The sequence below is a fragment of the Chrysochloris asiatica genome, unplaced genomic scaffold, assembly GCF_000296735.1.
Source record: "Chrysochloris asiatica unplaced genomic scaffold, ChrAsi1.0 scaffold00007, whole genome shotgun sequence".
In the NCBI taxonomy this organism is placed as follows: Eukaryota; Metazoa; Chordata; class Mammalia; order Afrosoricida; family Chrysochloridae; genus Chrysochloris; species Chrysochloris asiatica.
Window position 1 is genome coordinate 149,324 of NW_006408525.1, and position 18,315 is coordinate 167,638.

The 18,315-nt window shown below is 38.9% G+C and overlaps 1 protein-coding gene across 1 annotated transcript in view; it reads right to left on the bottom strand.

Moving 5' to 3' along the window:
- Window positions 1-18,315, bottom strand: part of UTP6 (UTP6, small subunit (SSU) processome component, homolog (yeast)) — a 42,621-nt gene that overhangs the window by 15,012 nt on the left and 9,294 nt on the right. The window contains exons 3-11 of the mRNA XM_006832294.1: window positions 18,120-18,161; window positions 17,792-17,884; window positions 17,063-17,110; window positions 16,561-16,624; window positions 14,449-14,567; window positions 5,814-5,891; window positions 4,374-4,455; window positions 3,462-3,543; window positions 2,453-2,637 (exon numbers count right to left, since the gene is read on the bottom strand). Coding sequence (XP_006832357.1) covers window positions 2,453-2,637; window positions 3,462-3,543; window positions 4,374-4,455; window positions 5,814-5,891; window positions 14,449-14,567; window positions 16,561-16,624; window positions 17,063-17,110; window positions 17,792-17,884; window positions 18,120-18,161 — 793 coding nt within the window. The remainder of the gene's footprint in view (window positions 1-2,452; window positions 2,638-3,461; window positions 3,544-4,373; window positions 4,456-5,813; window positions 5,892-14,448; window positions 14,568-16,560; window positions 16,625-17,062; window positions 17,111-17,791; window positions 17,885-18,119; window positions 18,162-18,315) is intronic.

Consider the following 18,315-nt stretch of genomic DNA (forward strand, 5'->3'; position numbering starts at 1 on the left):
CACCCACACTTGCAAATAATACCCACATGACCTGGCTTCAAAATGACTGGATGATCAGAGCTCAACTAGAAGAAGAAAGAAGAGGAAAAAAAGAGTAATCGGATACAATTTGATGAACTTGACCTACACCTATGGATGCAGTAGCTCAAATGAGGGAACAAATCTTTACAGCAAGGATCATGGGCAACTTGGACACTGGCTACCCAAAGTGGGGGAGGGAGGCCTACAAAGACAAGAAGTGACTGGCTTACAAGCTTTCAAGAGGGAAACTAGATCCAGAGGGCATGGAGGAAGGTAGAATCTCCACTGAGTAGTATCCAATCTCTCTAGGTGGGGTTGATGAAAGGAAATGCGGATAGGTCTCTTGTGATACAATAGTGAATAACTGTTAGCAGGACTGACTGTGAGGGTTGGAAATGTAAAGGTAGACGTTTTGTAAGGAGGGGAGTGATTAACTTTGCATCAAGGGAGAAGAGCGGAGAGCGGGACCCTACCCAGAGAAGCAGTGATGCCTGAGATGGAGGCAGAGACGATGACGTAGAGAGAGAGAGTAGCTGGGGACTTTAGACCCAGAGAGGGAGAGGGGCTGTGTGCTGACAACCAGGGGGCAGGCTTGTAAGGTATACACTTTTGGTTGGTTGATGATGCATGGAGGGAATTCCATGGAATGAAATGATATATGATAGTATGAATGTAAAACTAATGTTCTCCCATGTAAGCTATCACATAATTCACAACAAAACATTAAAAAAAAAAGAGCCTATGATACTGAAAGAAGTCATCCAAGGTGCACTGAAGGCACTGGCAAAGAACAAGGATCCAGGAAATGATGGAATATAAATTAAAAATTTTGAATCAACTGATGCAGCGCTGGACGCACTCAATCATCTATGCCAAGAAAATGAGAAGAAAACTAACTGATCAACTGGTCGGAAGAATGCCGTACCTGAGCCCATTCTAAAGAGAGGTGACCCAACAGAATTGGGAAATCATCGGTCAATATTAGTAATATCACATGCAAGTAAAATTTTGCTGAAGACAATTCAAAAATGGCTCTAAGAGTACCTTGACAAGGAATTGTCAGAAGTTCAAGCTGGATTCAGACAACAACATGAACAAGGGATATCATTGTTGACATCAGATGGATCTTGGTTGAAAGCAAAGAATATCAGAAAGATGTTTACCTGTGCTTTACTGACTATGCAAAGGCTTTTAACTTTGTGGATCATGACAAGCTATGGACATCATTGTGGCGAATGAATATTCCAGAACACTGGTAATTGTGTTCTTGAGGAACTTATACACAGACAGTGGTTTGACTAGAACAAGGGAACAATGAATGGTTTAAAATTAGGAAAGGTATACGACAGGATTGTATTCTACCACCAAATTTACTCAGTCTGTATGTTGAGCAAATAATTCAAGAAGCTGGATTATATGAAAAACGTGCTATCAGGATTGGTGGAAGGAAGACTCATTAACCTGCAGTACATAGATGAAAACACTTCAAACACTTACTGATGAAGATCAAAGACCACAGTCGTCAGTACAGGTTGCACCTCAGTGTAAAGAAAACAAAAATCCTCCCCCCTGGACCAGTAAGTAACAGCACAAGAAATGGAGAAAGATCGAAGTTGTCAAAGACTTCATTTTTCTCAGAGCCACCATCAATATTCATGGAATCAAGAAATCAAACAGCGTACTGCATTAGGCAAATCTGCTGCACAAGGCCTTATATTTAAAGTGCTCAAGAGCAAAGATGTCAGTTTGAAGAATAAGACATGCCTGACCCAAGACATGATATTTTCAATAGCTTCATATGAATGTGAAAGTTGGACCATGAATAAGAAAGACCACAGAAGAATTGATGCATTTGAGTTATGGTGATAAAGAACATTAAAAGTAACCATGAACTGCCAGAATTACAAACAAATCTGTGTTGAAAGAAGTACAGCCAGAATGCTCCTTAAAAGTTAGGATGGTGAGACTTCATCGCTCATATTTTGGACACAGTGTCCCAAGGGATGAGTCCCAGGAAGAGAACGTCATACTTGGTAAAATGAAGGATCAGTGAGAGAAAGAACGCCAACAAGATGGAGTGGCACTGTGACAGCAGCAACTGGCTAAAGCTTAGCAAAAACTGGGACTATGATGCAGGACTGGGCAGTGTTTCATTCTGAGGTACACAGGGTCACTGTCAGTTGGAATGAACTCAACAGCACGTAACAACACAACAAGTAGCATCATTTCCCCAAATAAATTAACTAAATCAAGTATCACTTTCATTCCAGTTTCACCTTTCACCATCAAAGAAAGAACAACATAGAGAGTCAGGCCCATTGTAACTGCACTACATTCCTGGTGTTGATGGTAAAGGGAATAAAAACAGCGTTAGTTTCACACTGGGGAATACAATGACCCCTACGCTAGATTCTGCTTTGGTCACATTCACCTGTAGGCAGAGTCTTCACTGCCTCTTCATACACAGCACAGCACCTCTCCTCCTTCTGGCACATCTCTGCTGCTCTGGCTTGTTTAGTTGCAGGCTGTTCTTCTCCTGCCTGGGACTGGATCTCTAATTCTCGCCGTGCCACATAATCCCAAGTGAGAGGGTCATCTGTGTGCAGCGTCTGAAGGCTGAAAAATATACTACAATGTACAAAGGACACCTCTAACAATTCATTGCCACCAGAGCCACTTCCCAACTTCTCTCAAGATGAATTTTATCAATAAGTTAGAGCGGTCACACATTTACTGAGTTTTAAGATGTTTCAGCCACCCATCACAAATGTTAACTTTTAAGTGATCAAATTGCTCAAGGTCAAATTGGAAGTTATACAGGACAAGACTGGAGCCGTAATATTCTATCCAAGCTCTTGATTTTCTACAGTAAGAGAAGCAGAGAAAAAGCACAATCTAATTATCTATAATACCGGAACTCTGAAAGTTTCCAAAGAGCAAACGGATCCAAGTTCCATTTTGTCTCCTGTGATACTCAGGTATGGAAGTAACCAAAAGGCAAGCCACAAACAAGGAAGTTTCCAAAAACTTGTGGAAAAAAAATGGAATTAAAAGTTAAGGGGATCTTTCTCCACATTGTCTGAAACCCCCTCAGAATTTCCTAACTATATAAAACTATCTGCAGCATGCAACTATAAATATCCATGAGTACAAATCATTTTATTAACAAAAGTAAACACCATGCTAAGCAAACAGAATACAGATTTTATGTGACTCTTACAATATATTTCTTACTGATTAAAAAACTGTTTTCTAAGGGAAACCAATTGAGTAAATCAGACAATTTCTGCAGAAACATATTTTTGATGTAATATGCTTTTCTTCCAAAGGATTTAACATGGTGTCTGTTTTCCTCCTCCTAAAAAATATCCAACCGAAAATCCTTAAAAAAAAAACAAACCACAAGATCAGAAATAGTGACCTTTCACAATATTACTTACTCATCATAAATTTCCTTTTGCAATTCTTTGGCAAAGTCAAACAGCTGTGCAATTGAAAGCAATGACACGTGAAATTCTGCACCTAAAATTTAACAGCAAAGGAAGGGAAGTTCAGTACCAATAAGACTCAAGAATTATGAGCATGCTTAAGGAGCCCTGATAGCGTAGTGGTTACAAGTCAGGCTACTAACCTCAAGGTCAGCTAGTTCGAAACTACCAGTGGGTTCCACAGGAGAAAGACGAGGCTTTCTGCTCCCATAAAGATTTATAGCCTCAGAAACCCTATACAGGGTCTCTATGAGTCAGAACCAACTCCACGGCACACCATCCCCCCCACCACCGTGAACATTAAATTTTTGGATCTTTAATGTCTGGTAAATAGAAAGCAAAAGTTAACACAGCCCCACCACACAACTAAGCCATTATTACTTATTTTTTTTTAATTCATACATTTTTTTTAATTCATACATGCTTCTTTATTCTAACCTTCTTATGGGTATAAGGGAATGAACTGAATCATCTTTTCAACTCTTCACAAGTTAAAGCACTAAATTAAAACTAAAGAGTTCAACTATATCCTAATGGAAAAGACACCTTTTATAAAACAAACAGGACATTACTTCTGCATTCTGAGTTTTACACATATTCTAGTGAAAAAAGTTTTAATTAGCTAAAGTCTTTCTCATTACGAATACATTTCCCTTTTCCACCACTATACTCTGCTTAGCGAAGACTGTTGTTTTTGTTATTAAAAGCTGCTGAGTAGGTTCCAACCCATAGTGACCCTGAACAGGCTTTCCTAAGAACAGTTGGTGAGCTTGAACAGCCAACCTTGCAGTTCCACATGAATTTGCAGTCCAGCGCATTAACCCACAGCGCCACACCAGTACTCCACTTACCAAAGATACCTACCTTTAATTATGCTCACAGAGTTTTTATAGATGATCCGTGCCAATTCACCACTAAGGATTTCTTCAGCATAATCAAGATTGTCCTAAAGAGTGTTACATTTAACATCACTTAACAGGCAACACCATTATCATAGAAAAAGCCCTACCATGAAAATTACCAGTCCTAAACTACCTCTTCCATGTAACCTCAAGCAAGTAATGTCTCATCTTTGGGCCTGGTTCCTCACTTGTAAAACGTGCAGCCTAACAAGATCACTGATCTTGAAACTATTCTCAGGCTTCAGAAAGGGTAAAGCATGGCTTTAAGGCCTCCCATCCCTCTGAAGGAGCTCTGGTAGCGTAGTGATTACGAATCGGGTTGCTAACCTCACAGTCAGCAATTCAAAACTACCAGCTGTTCCGTGGGAGAAAGATGAGGCTTTATGCTCCCATAAAGATGTATAGCCTCAGAAACCCTGTACAGGGTTGCTATGAGTCAGAACTGACTCCACGGCACATAACAACAACAAAAACAATATCCCTCTGAGATCAGAAAACGTCTGGTTTTATATGACTAGTATACCCTTCTATGTAGAATTTTTATTTGGAAAAAAAGGATCTGTGCCCAAAAACAACTATAACAAATGATGGTATCAATGCTCCTTTTTTAGTACCAACATTTTAAAATTTACTTGTTCTCATTCATAAAAATAAGATGTAAAAAAAAAAGGCTATGAACCACATATTTTAAAAGCTTCTTCAGCCTCCTTCAAACTATTAATGCATAATTTAGTGAAATGATAATAGTAACATAATTTAATGAAATCAAATTTACATAATTTAATGAAATGATACAGTCTTAAAAGTAACCTTTGGCCATTCCATCAGTAATAATTTTTAGGATGACGTCAATTAGTTTAAATGTCTACTTTTATAACTGGTTGGTTGGTGGTTATGTGCCGTGGAGTCGGTTCCGACTCATAGAGACTCTGTACAGGGTTTCCGAGGCTGTAAATCTTTACGGGAGCAGAAAGCCTCCTCTTTCTCCCGCGAAACAGCTGGTAGTTTCGAAATGCTGACCTTGAAGTTCACAGCCTTGAGGTTTGCAGCCCAATTTGTAAACCACTATACTACCAGAGCTACATTTTTAATCAACTCTCAACTCATTCTTTAAGTTTCACAATATAACATAAAATTGAAAGGAAAACACATTCCAAAGACTGTTTTTCTTACATCTACATAGTGGTTACAAATAGGGCTGCTAATCTCATGGTCAGCAGTTCGAAACTACCAGCTGTTCGCAGGAGAAAGATGAGGCTTTCTGCTCCCGTAAAGATTTACAGCCTCAGAAACCGTTTACAGAGTTGCTATGAGACGGAACCGACTCCACAGAACATAACAACAACAACCAGGCTCAAGATAAAACATATTGCTAATAAATGACAGTACATTAAGATCTTACCACTTCCATCTTGGCCTTTTCAAATTCTTGCTTTTCCTTCCTCAGTTTCTCAGCATGCATCAGCTCCATCCTAAAGTACTACAAAAGAGAAATGAACTGAAAATCTTCAGAGAATTCTTTTTATCAGACACATAGGTAACATAGCTTTTTAAAAAAATAACCATAAATGTTAGTCTTATTTTATTATGGAACTAGTTGACAGTGACAAGTTATGATGAAAATGATACTGTGCTCTTTTGGCAACTATTTTGAAGATATGAATCAAAAATATAAATGCAGAGTATTAGGAGACACTAAGGTCAGTTGGTGAAACCCAGTTCACAAGACAATGCTCTACACCTCCTACTTTGGTAAATAGCAACTAAAGTCTAAAAACTCTGAAGGTGCATGAACATCAGCCTTCTGCCATGACAAACTAGATGGTGCTCAGTTACCATTGCCAATTGCTCAAAATGTGATCACATTAGAAGGTCCTGAATAGAGTAGGAGAAAATTGTGGACTCAAAATCAAAATCATGCAAATGACCAGGCTTACTGGTTGGATAGAGACTGATAGAAGCCCAAGACTATGGTCTTTAGTCACCCTTCAGGTCTGAAAGTGAATTCAGCCCGCTGCTCCATTTTCAGCCAAGCAACATGCAGGTCTATAAGGGGAACATTAACACTAGGAATATACATTCCTTAGAGTAATCAACCATTTGAGATCAAAAGAGTAGCATTTAGAGTCTTGGACAAGTAGTGGAGGAACCATATGCACTAAGGCAACCCTCTGCAACAAATACATGAGAGACCAAGTAAAACATACATATGTATCTGATGACAACCAGAGCATCAGAGGAGAGGACAAAGAGGTAGACTGCATGCCAACTGGAAGAGCAAGCTGAACAGGAACAGTGAGACAGAAAAGAAAAACAGGCAGTGAGCTGGAATGGCATTGCGTGATGTGGCGCGCAGCAACGAGCTTGAACTTTATTGAGCTGTTGATACAGAGACTATTGATACAGTGACCTGTAAGCTGGAGGCTAACGGCAAGAGGGTGCAATTCTCTCTTGTTCCTATGCCCTCGCCAATCCAGTGGCTGGTAGCACCCCCTCCTGCACAGCCTCTACTCTGTCTGGAGTTGGGCACCTAGCACAGCACCCTTGCTTCTGGAGGTGTGTGAACCCACCCTGACCTGTGCTACACAAAAAGTGAACAGAGAACTAAATGCGTTCACACTCTGGTCTCTACCACATCCAGGATCCAGAAGATAGGTAGTGACTGAGTGACTAAGAATACACTAATACACAATCATCAATTAAATATTAATAATACACTACAATGTTTTGGAGAAAATACACAATTTCAGCTTACACAGAGAAACAAGATAGAGTGCCTCAAATAAGTCACCAAAATATAGTCAGAAAATTTAACACCAAAAATGGTGTCGGAGCCACCTTTTAATAAGGAATTTAAAAGAATATTAATCAAGCAACTTCAGTGAACTATGAGAAAGATCATCAAGGAAACTACAGACAACATCAAGGAAAACATACATAGACAAAACTATGAGAAAAATACAGGAAGCAAAGCTGGCAAAATAATTGCAAAAACAGGAACCATACAGGACAGCAATTAGAAAGCCAGAAGATTTAATGCTAAGGTTTCATAAGAAGGTAATACATTGATAAGAAGAATAAAGTACGTGTGTGTGATAGGTAATTACAGAACAGGAAGACAAAAGATCCACAGAGAATGTTGTTCAAGAGTTGCTGAAAGAAAACTTCCCAAACATTATTAAAGATAAGAAGATAGCCATTCAAGAAGTTGAATGAACTCCAAATAAGATAGACTCCAAAAGAAAGACACCAAGATATATTATAGTCAGATTTTTCAAGACCAATGATAAGAAAGAATTCTGACAACAGTGCAGATAAAACAAAAGTTGCCTACAAAGCAGAACTAGTAAAACTAAACCCTTGATTTCCCAGCAGAAACTATGCAGACAAGAAAACAATGGAGTGATATATATAAAGCAATGTGGGGGGAGACTGAGAACCAAGAATCATTTATCAAGCAAAACTGTGCATCAAATATGATGGCAAAATTAAGTCATTTCAGACAAACAGAAATTAAAAGAATTTGTAAAAACCAGGTCAATAAAAGAAAACTAAAGGGAATTCTTTGGACAGAGACCAAAAACAGCAGACAACAATCTGAGACTAACATATGACAATATAGCCTAGACTCCATCCAGATATAGATGTTTACAAAGCAAAAAAGAGCTGTAAGACTGAAAATATAGAATTAGAGATAGGTTGCAATAAAACATAAAGATAAAAGGGAATAATGTAGTTACAGAACTTACTAATGAATAGGAAATCAAATAGATACCAAGAAAAACATATAAATACACCTAACTGAAATCCTAAGAACTAGACTAAGCCTTACTCCAGGCAATCATCAGCCCTAACACTAAGTCTAGTTCTAACCACAACCCTAACAATAAACAAAGTCCTAGGCCTAGTCTGTCCGTTTGTCATACTGTGGTGGCTTGTGTATTGTGTGATTCCAGAAGCTATGCTATCAGTAGTTTAAATACCAGCAGAGTCACCCATGATGGACAAGTTTCAGCTGAGCTTCCAGAATAAGACAGACGAGGAAGAAGGAGAAATGGACTACTTCAGAATATTTCATCAGAGAAAACCTTATGAGTAGCAGTGGAACACTGCAACACCAAAATACTGAATACTGAAATACAAATAAAGAGCACACGAATATTGTCATATATAGTTCCGGAAGATGAGTCCCTCAGGTTGGAATGCACTCAAAATACAACTAGGGAAGAGCTACCTCCCCAAAGTAGAATTGACTATGATAAGGCAAAAGGAGTAAAGCCCTCAGGACCCTCATCGGAGATGGGACACAACTCAAAATGAAGAGAAACAGTATTAATAGCCATTAATAATCGGAACATGGATGGAAGTATGAAACTAGGAAAATTGGAAGCTGTCAAAAATGAAAAAAGATGCATAAACATCAATATCATAGGCACTGTTGTTGTTGTTGTTAAGTGTCGAGTCGGGTTCCGACCCATAGCGCCCCTGCATAGGGTTTCTAAGGACTGACTGGTGAGCTTGAACCACCGACCTTGCAGTTCAAACGGTTTTGCAGTCTGGCACATTAACCGACAGTGCCACACTTGTACACCATCATAGGCATTAGTGAGCTAAAATTGACTGGTATTGGCCATTTTGCATCTGACAATCACATGGTTTACTATGCCAGGAATGTCAACCTGAAGAGGAATGGTGTCACAGTCCTCATCAAAAAGAACATATCAAGATTTGTCTTGAAGTACAACACTGTGATAGGATAATAAATATCCATACAAAGAAGACCAGATATTACCACTATTATTCAAATTTACACACCAACCATTAAAGCCAGTGATGATGAAATTAAATAATTCTACCAACTTCTTCAGTCTGAAATTGATCACACATGCAATCAAGATGTATTAATAACTACTGGCAATTGGTTGGAAAATATGACCTTGGTGATAGAAATGATGCTGGAAATCGCATGATAGAATGTTGCAAGACCAATGACTTTGTAATTGTAAATACCTTTTTTAAACAAGATAAAAGACAACTATACATACACATGGACCTTACCAGGTGGAGTACACAGAAATCAAATTGACTACATCTGTGGAAAGAGACAGTAGAAAAATTCCCTATCAACAGCCAAAACAAAAGCTAGGGACAGACTGCAGAACAGACCATCAGTTGTTCATATGCAAGTTCAAGCTCAAGCTCAAGAAAATGAAAACAAATCCACAAGAGCAAAAACATGACCCTGAATATATCCCATGTGACCTTAGAGATCATCTGGAGAACAGATTTGATGCATCAGACACTAAAGACTGAAGACAGAAGAGTTGTGGAATGACATCAAGAACATCATACAGGGGAAAAGCAAAAGATCATTAAGACAAAAAAAGAAGGAAAAGACCAAATGGATGTCAGAAGACTCTGAAATGTGCCCTCCAGCATAGAGATGATAAGCCAAATGGAAGGAATGAGGAGGTAAAAGAGCTAAATGGAACATTTCAAATGTCAGCCTGAGAAGACAAAGTTAGTGACTGTACCAAAAAGAAATAGTCAAGAGGTAGCATATAATCAAGAGCCAATGATCCTGAAGAAAGAAAACCAAGGTGCACTGAAGGCACTGGCAAAGAACGAGGATCTGAAAATTGATGGACTGCATATTGAAATCTTCCAACAAACTGATGTAGCAATGGATACACTCACTCATCTATGCCAAGAAATCTGTAGGACAACTACTTGGTCAACTGACTGGAAGTGATCCATATTTATGCCCATTCAAGAGTGAGGTGACCTAACAGAATGTGGAAATCATCAGACATTATCATTAATATCACATGCAAGTGACAGTACCCATTTGACCGAGCTTGGGTAGCTTGCTGATCAGAACTTGACCAGATGAAGATAAACAAGTCTGATACAGAAAGCAAGTGTAAATTGCTACAATTTTGTAAACTGTACCTTTTCTTATGGATGTAGTTGCTCAAAACTCCAACAGAATGAGAAGGATGTTTACCTGTGCTTTACTGACTACGCAAAGGCTTTCAATTGTGCGGATCACGACAAGCTATGGACAACATTGCAAAAAACGAGTATTCTGGAACACTTAACAGTACTCATGAGGAATCTGTACATAGGCCAAGAGCCAGTTGTGCAAACAAAACAAGGGAACACCAAATGGTTTAAAATTAGGAAAGGTGTGCTCCAGGATTGTATTCTTTCACTATACTCATTCAATCTGTATGCTGAGCAAATAACTCAAGAAACTGGATTATATGAAGAAAAACATAGCCTCACGATTGGCAGAAGATTCATTAACAACTTGTGATATGCAGATGATACAATCTTGCTTGCTGAAAGCAAAGAGGACTTACTGATGCAGATCAAAGACCAGAGCCTTTGGAATGGGTTACACCTCAATGTGAAGAATACTAAAATCCTGACCACTGGATCAATAAATATCCATATAAATGGAGAAAAGATTGAAGTTGTCAAAGACATCATTATGCTCAATCATCAATACTCATTGAAGCAGTAGTTAAGAAATCAAAGGACATACTGCATCAGACAAATCTGCTGCACACAACTGTTTAAAGTGTTGAAGAATAAAGATGTCAGTTTGAGGACTAAAGTGCGCCTGATCCAAACCATAGTATTTTCAATAGCCTCATATGCATGTGAAATTTGGACAATTGAATAAGGAAGACCAAGAGTAATGTATTTGAGTCACAGTCTTGGAAGAGAACATTAAAAGTACCATGGACTGCCAAAAGAGCAAAACTATCTGTGTTGGAAGAAGCATATCCAGAATGCTCCTTGGAAGCCAGGACGGCCAGACTTCATCTCTTATACGTCATACATATTATCAGCAAGTACTAGTCCCTAGAGAAGGATATTATGTTGGGTGAAATTGTGGGTCGGAGAAAAAGAGGGGGACAGCTAGCAATATGGACTGGCGTAGTGGCAGCAGCAATGGACTCAAATGTAGCCACGATGATGAGGTTGGCACAGGATCAGGCAATGTTTCGTTCTGTTGTGCAGAGGGTCACTATGAGTGGTACCAACTCAATGGCACTGAACAACAACAGGCCTAGTCTAGACTTAGCCATGGTCCCAACCCAACACTCATTCCTTATTCCTATCCAATCTTCCATCCCCAAAAATGGGGCAGCACATACCCAAGGACAAAGTTCAGAAGGGTTAAGAAAGAAGGAAAAATGGAAACAGGAAACATAGGGAGGAAGTGAAATTAATGATGCTTCATTGTGGGGACTGCAACCAATGAGCTGAAACAAAATATGTATGAAATGTTTCATGGGGACCTGATTTGCTCTGTAAACTTTCACCCAATTCAAAAAAAGATTTTAAAAAAAGTAAAAATTTAGAAAGTAGCTGCTGAGTCTAATTAAGTACAAACAAATACTTCATGAGATTTGGTTCCTTGGTTTGGTGGTTTAGGGTAATGGCTCTGTGGGGCACCTCAATTAATTGGCCTAATAACATGTTTAATAACATGCTTCTGTTCTACCTGCAAGTTCACTACATAGCCTGGGGTCTTAAAGTTTTCAAGCAGTAATCCAAGGTACAATAATTGGATTCTATTCACCTGGAGCAATAGAGTAAGGAAAGTTAAAAATGCCCTGAGACCAGAAGAACTGGATGGTGCCTGGAAACCACTAATGAAGATTTTGATCAAAGTTTATATTGACGAATTCTGATCAAAAGGGTTAAAGTACAAATTAGAATTTCAAATTCTCATGGAATCCATACTTCTGGCACCATGAAAGCTGGATGAACTCCTGAAGCAGGGGATGGATTCCCCTGCTGCACATTGTTGTTGTTGTTGTTACCTTCCGTCAAGTCAGTTCCAACCCATAGCGACCCTGTATAGGGTTTCTGAGGCTATAAATCTTTACAGGAGCAGAAAGCCTCATCTTTCTCCCGTGGAAGCGCTGGCAGTTTCGAACTACTGACCTTGAGGTTAGCAGCCCGATTTGTAACCACTACGCTACCACAGCTCCTTCTCCTGCACACTGTTGTTGTTGTTAAGTGCTGTCGAGTTGGTTCCATCCCATAGCAACCCTGTATAGGGTTTCCGAGGAGCAGCTGGTGAGCTTGAAGTACCGACCTTGCAGTTCAAACGGCTTTACAGTCTGGCGCATTAACCCACAGCGTCACCCCAGGACTCCTCTGCTGCATATTAGAGGTTATCAAAATGTGGTCTAGGTATATCTAGGGATTTCTGACACCCTTTCAAGGGGTTTGCAAGACTAACATGTTATTCATGATACATTATTTTTTTAAATGAATTAATACATAAACTTGAACTCTGTTTTTAACTTACAAGTTGGGCTGCTAACCACCAGGTCAACAGTTCAAATCCACTAGCTGTTCTGTGGAAGAAACATGAAGCTTTCTGCTCCTATGAAGACTTACAGCCTTGGAAACCCTATACATGGCCACCACGAGTCAGAACCAATTCCACGGCACACCACTGCCACCGCCACCACCACAATAAAAATTAATAGACATAACCCATATAAACAAAAGGTCTTTAGTGTCTAAGTAATATTTAAGATCAGAAAGTGTGAATACCACTGATATAAATCAATATTTACTAACATGCAACTACCCAAACCAAAGACCCACAGCCACTGAGTCGATTTCAACTCATTAGTGATCTTATGTGGGTTTCCAAGATAATTCTTAACAGGAGCAGAAAGCCTTCTCATTCTCGCATGGAGGGGCTGGTGGATTCAAACGAACTTTGGAGTCAGCAGCCCCAGGCATACCTGCGTATACCACTAGGGCTCCTTCATGGTACATAGAAAAGGGCAGAGCACAAGAATATGTAAAACAATGCCATCTAAAAGAAATTAAATCTATGCTGTATGCATTCAAAACACAGGTGAAAAGTCTCTAAGTACCTTTTCTGTTGTTTTCTTTATATTATAGTGGTACTCTTTATTATATTTTGGTAAGAATAGGCAACAAATTTATTTCTATTTTAGAAAATACAATTATGGGCATTAAGAGCCTAAAAAAGCATATAAAAAATGACACTAAACTATAACCCTCCAACAGCAGGATAATTATTTTACAGTAGTTTCTCAGCAAAAGCAATGAAAGCAGTAAGAGGACATCTAGCAGATTATAAGAAAAGGAAAGAAATACAAGGCTACAGTACAAAAACACCAGTAATTATTATAAAATCAAAAATACAGACAGGACCTCTATAAAACCTAGCAGCATAAAATCTCTGTCTATTGCCTCTCCTTACATAATTTTCATTTGAGGACTAAGCAGCAACTTCTCTCTTAACCTGAAAAATGCTTTAGAAAAGGGTACAGTTTTCAAAAACACATCATTATTAGCATCTGTTTTTCTCTCAAGAGTTAGGTCATCAATTCTTTAAAGGCCCCCTCCCTCCAAGAAGGAATACATTCTCCGTGTGAGTTAGAAAGTACTGACAAAATACCTCTCTCAAGAAAAAGAGACGAAAGTGAAACAAAGAGACATCAAAGGAAAAGGCAAAGAGAATGATTAAAAAAAAAAAAAAGATAAAGATGGCTGAACTCTGCCTTCCCTTCTAAATAATAGCAAGCTTCAGTCCTATTTCTTACAAACCTAGTTAAGTGCCAATGAAGTCAGTTCCGAGTCATAGCCATCCTGATAAGAATTTCTGAGGAGCAGCTGGTAAGTTTGAACCTCCAACTTGCAGTTCAAACCAACTTAGTGAACCAGTGCTTATCCTACAGTGCCACATGGAAATTCCAACCTCTAACAACCCAGAAGCTGTACTATCAACACTTATCACTGGCCAAAAATATAAAGACGTTTCTCCTCATCCTTCTGGTCCCTTTCCCCCAAAAAAACTTCCCTACACACTTATCCCTACCTCCATAAACTTCTACTTGGCAAACTTAATAAAGGATATCCGAGGGGTTTAAGAAGTTCGTGGAAAAACGGAATGAAAAGATAATGGAACATCCCCAGAGCCTCAAACTGAGAGACGCATCACTCATCCTATGCACACACATACTCACTTCTTGATAAAGTTTTGGACACTCCGGATGAAAGCGGAGGGCTCGCAGAAACAACTGTCTTGCACTTTCTGAAGATAAGCGATCTTCCATTTCCCATTTGGCTGCCATAATCCACAAAGCTGTAAGTGGAAAAAAATCAACAGACTTTATTTCAATCAATATAATTTAGCTAACCAAAAGAGAGCAACATTCCAATTTTAATACTCAAAATAATTTCTTTAAAGGTTTTACCAAAATAAGGGGATGCAGAAAAAAGGGTTTCTAATGACCATCAAGTTTTGCTACTTTAAAATTAGAAAAAACATGCTGATGTAAATAGGTAAATGTTCTTTCTGTTCAGTCTAGATGAGGGGTATATAATCAACCATCAAATCCAGTGCCATCGAGTTAATTCCAACTCAGGGATACTGTAGGACAAAGTACAACTGATCCTTAAAGTTTCCAATCTTGACAAGAACTGACAGCTTCAGTTTTTCCCTCAAGGAGTTGCTGGTGGATCTAAACACAATGCTTAGCCCACAGCACCACCAGGGCTCCTGATGGGTATATTACTGTTAATTGCCTACGAGTCAGTTCCAACTCACAGTGATCCTGTAGAGGATTTCCAAGGAGTGACTAGTGGGTTTGAACTGCCAACTTGCGGTTAGCAGTCCAGTGCTTATCCTGCAGAGCCACACCAGTACTGCCCTGATGGGTACATGTTGTTGTTGTTGTTGTTGTTAAGTGCCATTGAGTCGGGTCCGACCCATAGCGACCCTGTACAGGGTTTCCGAGGGTGTAAATCTTTACGGGAGTAGAAAGCCTCATCTTTCTCCCGCGGAGCGGCTGGTAGTTTCGAACCGCTGACCCTAAGGTTCGCAGCCCGATTCGTAACCACTACGCTACCAGAGCTCCTTGATGGGTACATGTTGTTGTTGTTGTTGTTAAGTGCCATCGAGTCGGGTCCGACCCATAGCGACCCTGTACAGGGTTTCCGAGGGTGTACATAGTACCTGTTAATATATTTCATCAAAGCTAAAAGCACAAGCATTTTAAGTCACATACAAATTTTAAAGCTGTGAAAATGCCAAAAAAAATATGTCTTAGAATCAATGAAATTAATTTTTCCTTTCTATTTTCAAGTTCTAGTTCTTCTCTCTTTTCTCTATGTATTTAAAATAGTTCATAATTTTTAAGTTAAATTTTCAATTGTTATCTGCTAGAAATAAAGCCTTAAAAACAAAACCTTTGTCTCTCTACATGGGAACTCAACATTAAATAAATTCTAGTAATTTCCCAAGACATTTAATAAAGGTCAGATATGTTACTAGGCAAAACTGCTTATTAAGGTAAAAATGGCCCATGGTTGATGCTAGCATCTGGACCGCGTGGGCCATGAATGATAGAACCAGTGCTTTGGGCTTTCTTGAGCACATGACTCCTGACACTTGAGCATGGCTCTTTCTAGGATCCCAGGAAGCTATGCCCATCCATGGGCTTCTAAGCCATGGATGGCGTCCCCATCATTCAGGTTTTGTCCCCTCACACCTAAAGACTAGTTCCCAGACTGCTAAGAGGAGTCCAGTGAGGCACACCTGATGTTGGTCTGCTGAACCCTTCTGAGTAAACTGGGATCAACATCACCTACTGAATCTTGTGTAGTAAGTAATGTCTGGTTGAGATATTCACACCCTGAGAATCAGCACTGCATCGCCACTGTAATGTGCTATTCAGACACAATTAACAAGTCTTTCCCTTATAAAACACAAGTACCTACTCTATACCCAAAGAGATACTGTTCTAAAATCTGTTATCAGTAATTTCTCCTTTGAGTTTCTGAAATCGCTGATTCTGCCTGCCTCCAATGAGAAAGTGCCTCAAAACAGCATTCTGTCTTATCATCAACTACAAAGAAACACCATCCTTCTTGTCCACAGACAGACCTGACACCATAACTGGTGTATATCCGGCAGGAGTGAACAAAGAAAAAGATAATCAAAAATAAAAATTGTGTAAGCCTAAGCTCATGTCCGCAAAACCATTTCTATTAGGTTTATAAAATAAAATAAAGCCCAAAATGCTTAACTCTAACTAAAGCGTTCATGGGGGGGAAAAAAAAAAAATTCACCATACCTGGCTTGTTTGAATGAATAGCCAACATGGCAGAGAATACCTTGCTAAGTTGAACTTTGGTAGCCTGTAAAAGAGGAAGAAAATGTTCTATTTCCTGCACAGTGAAATCACTGCTATTAATTTCTAACTGTGCCCTCACCAACTGTAAAATCCAATGGAATAAAGAGTTGTTATTCCTAGGCATGTAGCAACAAATACAAACACAATGACTGTTTTTGGACATCTAACCTGCTAAACATAACTATTATAACTATAACTCAATTTTACTGAACATATATACGTAAACATCGTTTTCTTTGCAACTGATATAGAACTCATTTATAAAAACAGTAACTCAGATATATACAAATGCTATTACACTGAAGCTCAGTCTTCCTTGAATTTTTTTTGTCTTTATAACACTGGAGAAAACTTGGAGCTCAGTAATCAAGCACAAAGCTTAAAAGGCAGACTAAAAAGAAAAAATGGAAAAGGGAGCTAGACATGCCTCCTTAATACTCACCCATTTCTTACAAAAGACTACATAAGACAGCCAAAGTTGAACATCATCCTGCAAGGAAAGCAACGCAGTAAGCGACCTGAATTTCATCTTGACATGTAATACAGCTTTGCAATGACAAATTTTGTGAAAAACAACAGATCTATTAAGCTCTTCCGGAGTCCTCAGATCTCTCAGTCATAGTAACAGAGTCCATTCCCCTACATCCTCCCACCACACTCAAAGACACACATCCAATTTACTCACCAAAGCTCTCCATGGTCTCAATGAAACATAAAAATACAAAATGTTCTATTCCCAGGAATCTAAAGTACATATAAACGTTTCATAGAATAGGACCAGCCCCAGAGCCAAACCTGAACAGAATCAAGTTACTGAGGCACTTCGTCTGCTCTGACCATTTATTTCACACTCCCAAATTGCAAAACTCTCCTACTTTTCCATATACTTAGAAACGTATCCAAACACCTCCCAATTTTCTGATCGTCAGTTATGTATCAAAGACCTGTCTACAGCAACCATCTTCACAGAATAATTATAAGGCAGTGAGACTGACTTCCTTAGTGGCCTGTTCAATGGCTCAAAAAAACGGTTTAAGTAATGATATACCATCACTAGGATAAGAACTAAGATGCCCACGGTAAGAATACAGAACAATGCATTTGGATGCCTAAGTCACATTTTATACGCATCGTGTCATCTCTTACAGTAAAGGATGCTCTGAGCACTTACTTTCCATTTTGCTGAAGCACGTCGGAAGACGCCTTGTACTCGTCGTACGATAGAGTTCTCAATTTCATCCTTCTTAAATGAATACCTAATGCGCTACAAAGGGACACAAAAAAACCAAAGCCTCAGTTTAATCACAAGTATCCAAAGCAGCATTCCCGCTTCACCATTAAACAATACTGATGGGGGTAGGAAGTAACTCTCAACAGTCTTTATAAGTGTGACACCACACAACTGATTAAGGCCAACTCCTCCCAAACCTAGTTCCTACTATAGAGCCACAATGCTTGCTTCTGGGTTTTTCCCAATTTCCAGAAAACCATCTACTTACTGTTCTTCTTCTCTGAATCAGCTCCAAAAGATTAATTTCATACTACAGATTAAAAAAACATACAATTAAAGAAAGATAAAAAACTATTATAACTTTTTTAAATGCAGAAAACATTGAAAATCACAAAATAACATAAAGTAGAAAAGTTTGCTATCAAGATGAGTAACTTATAGTAAATATCTACCATTCACTGATA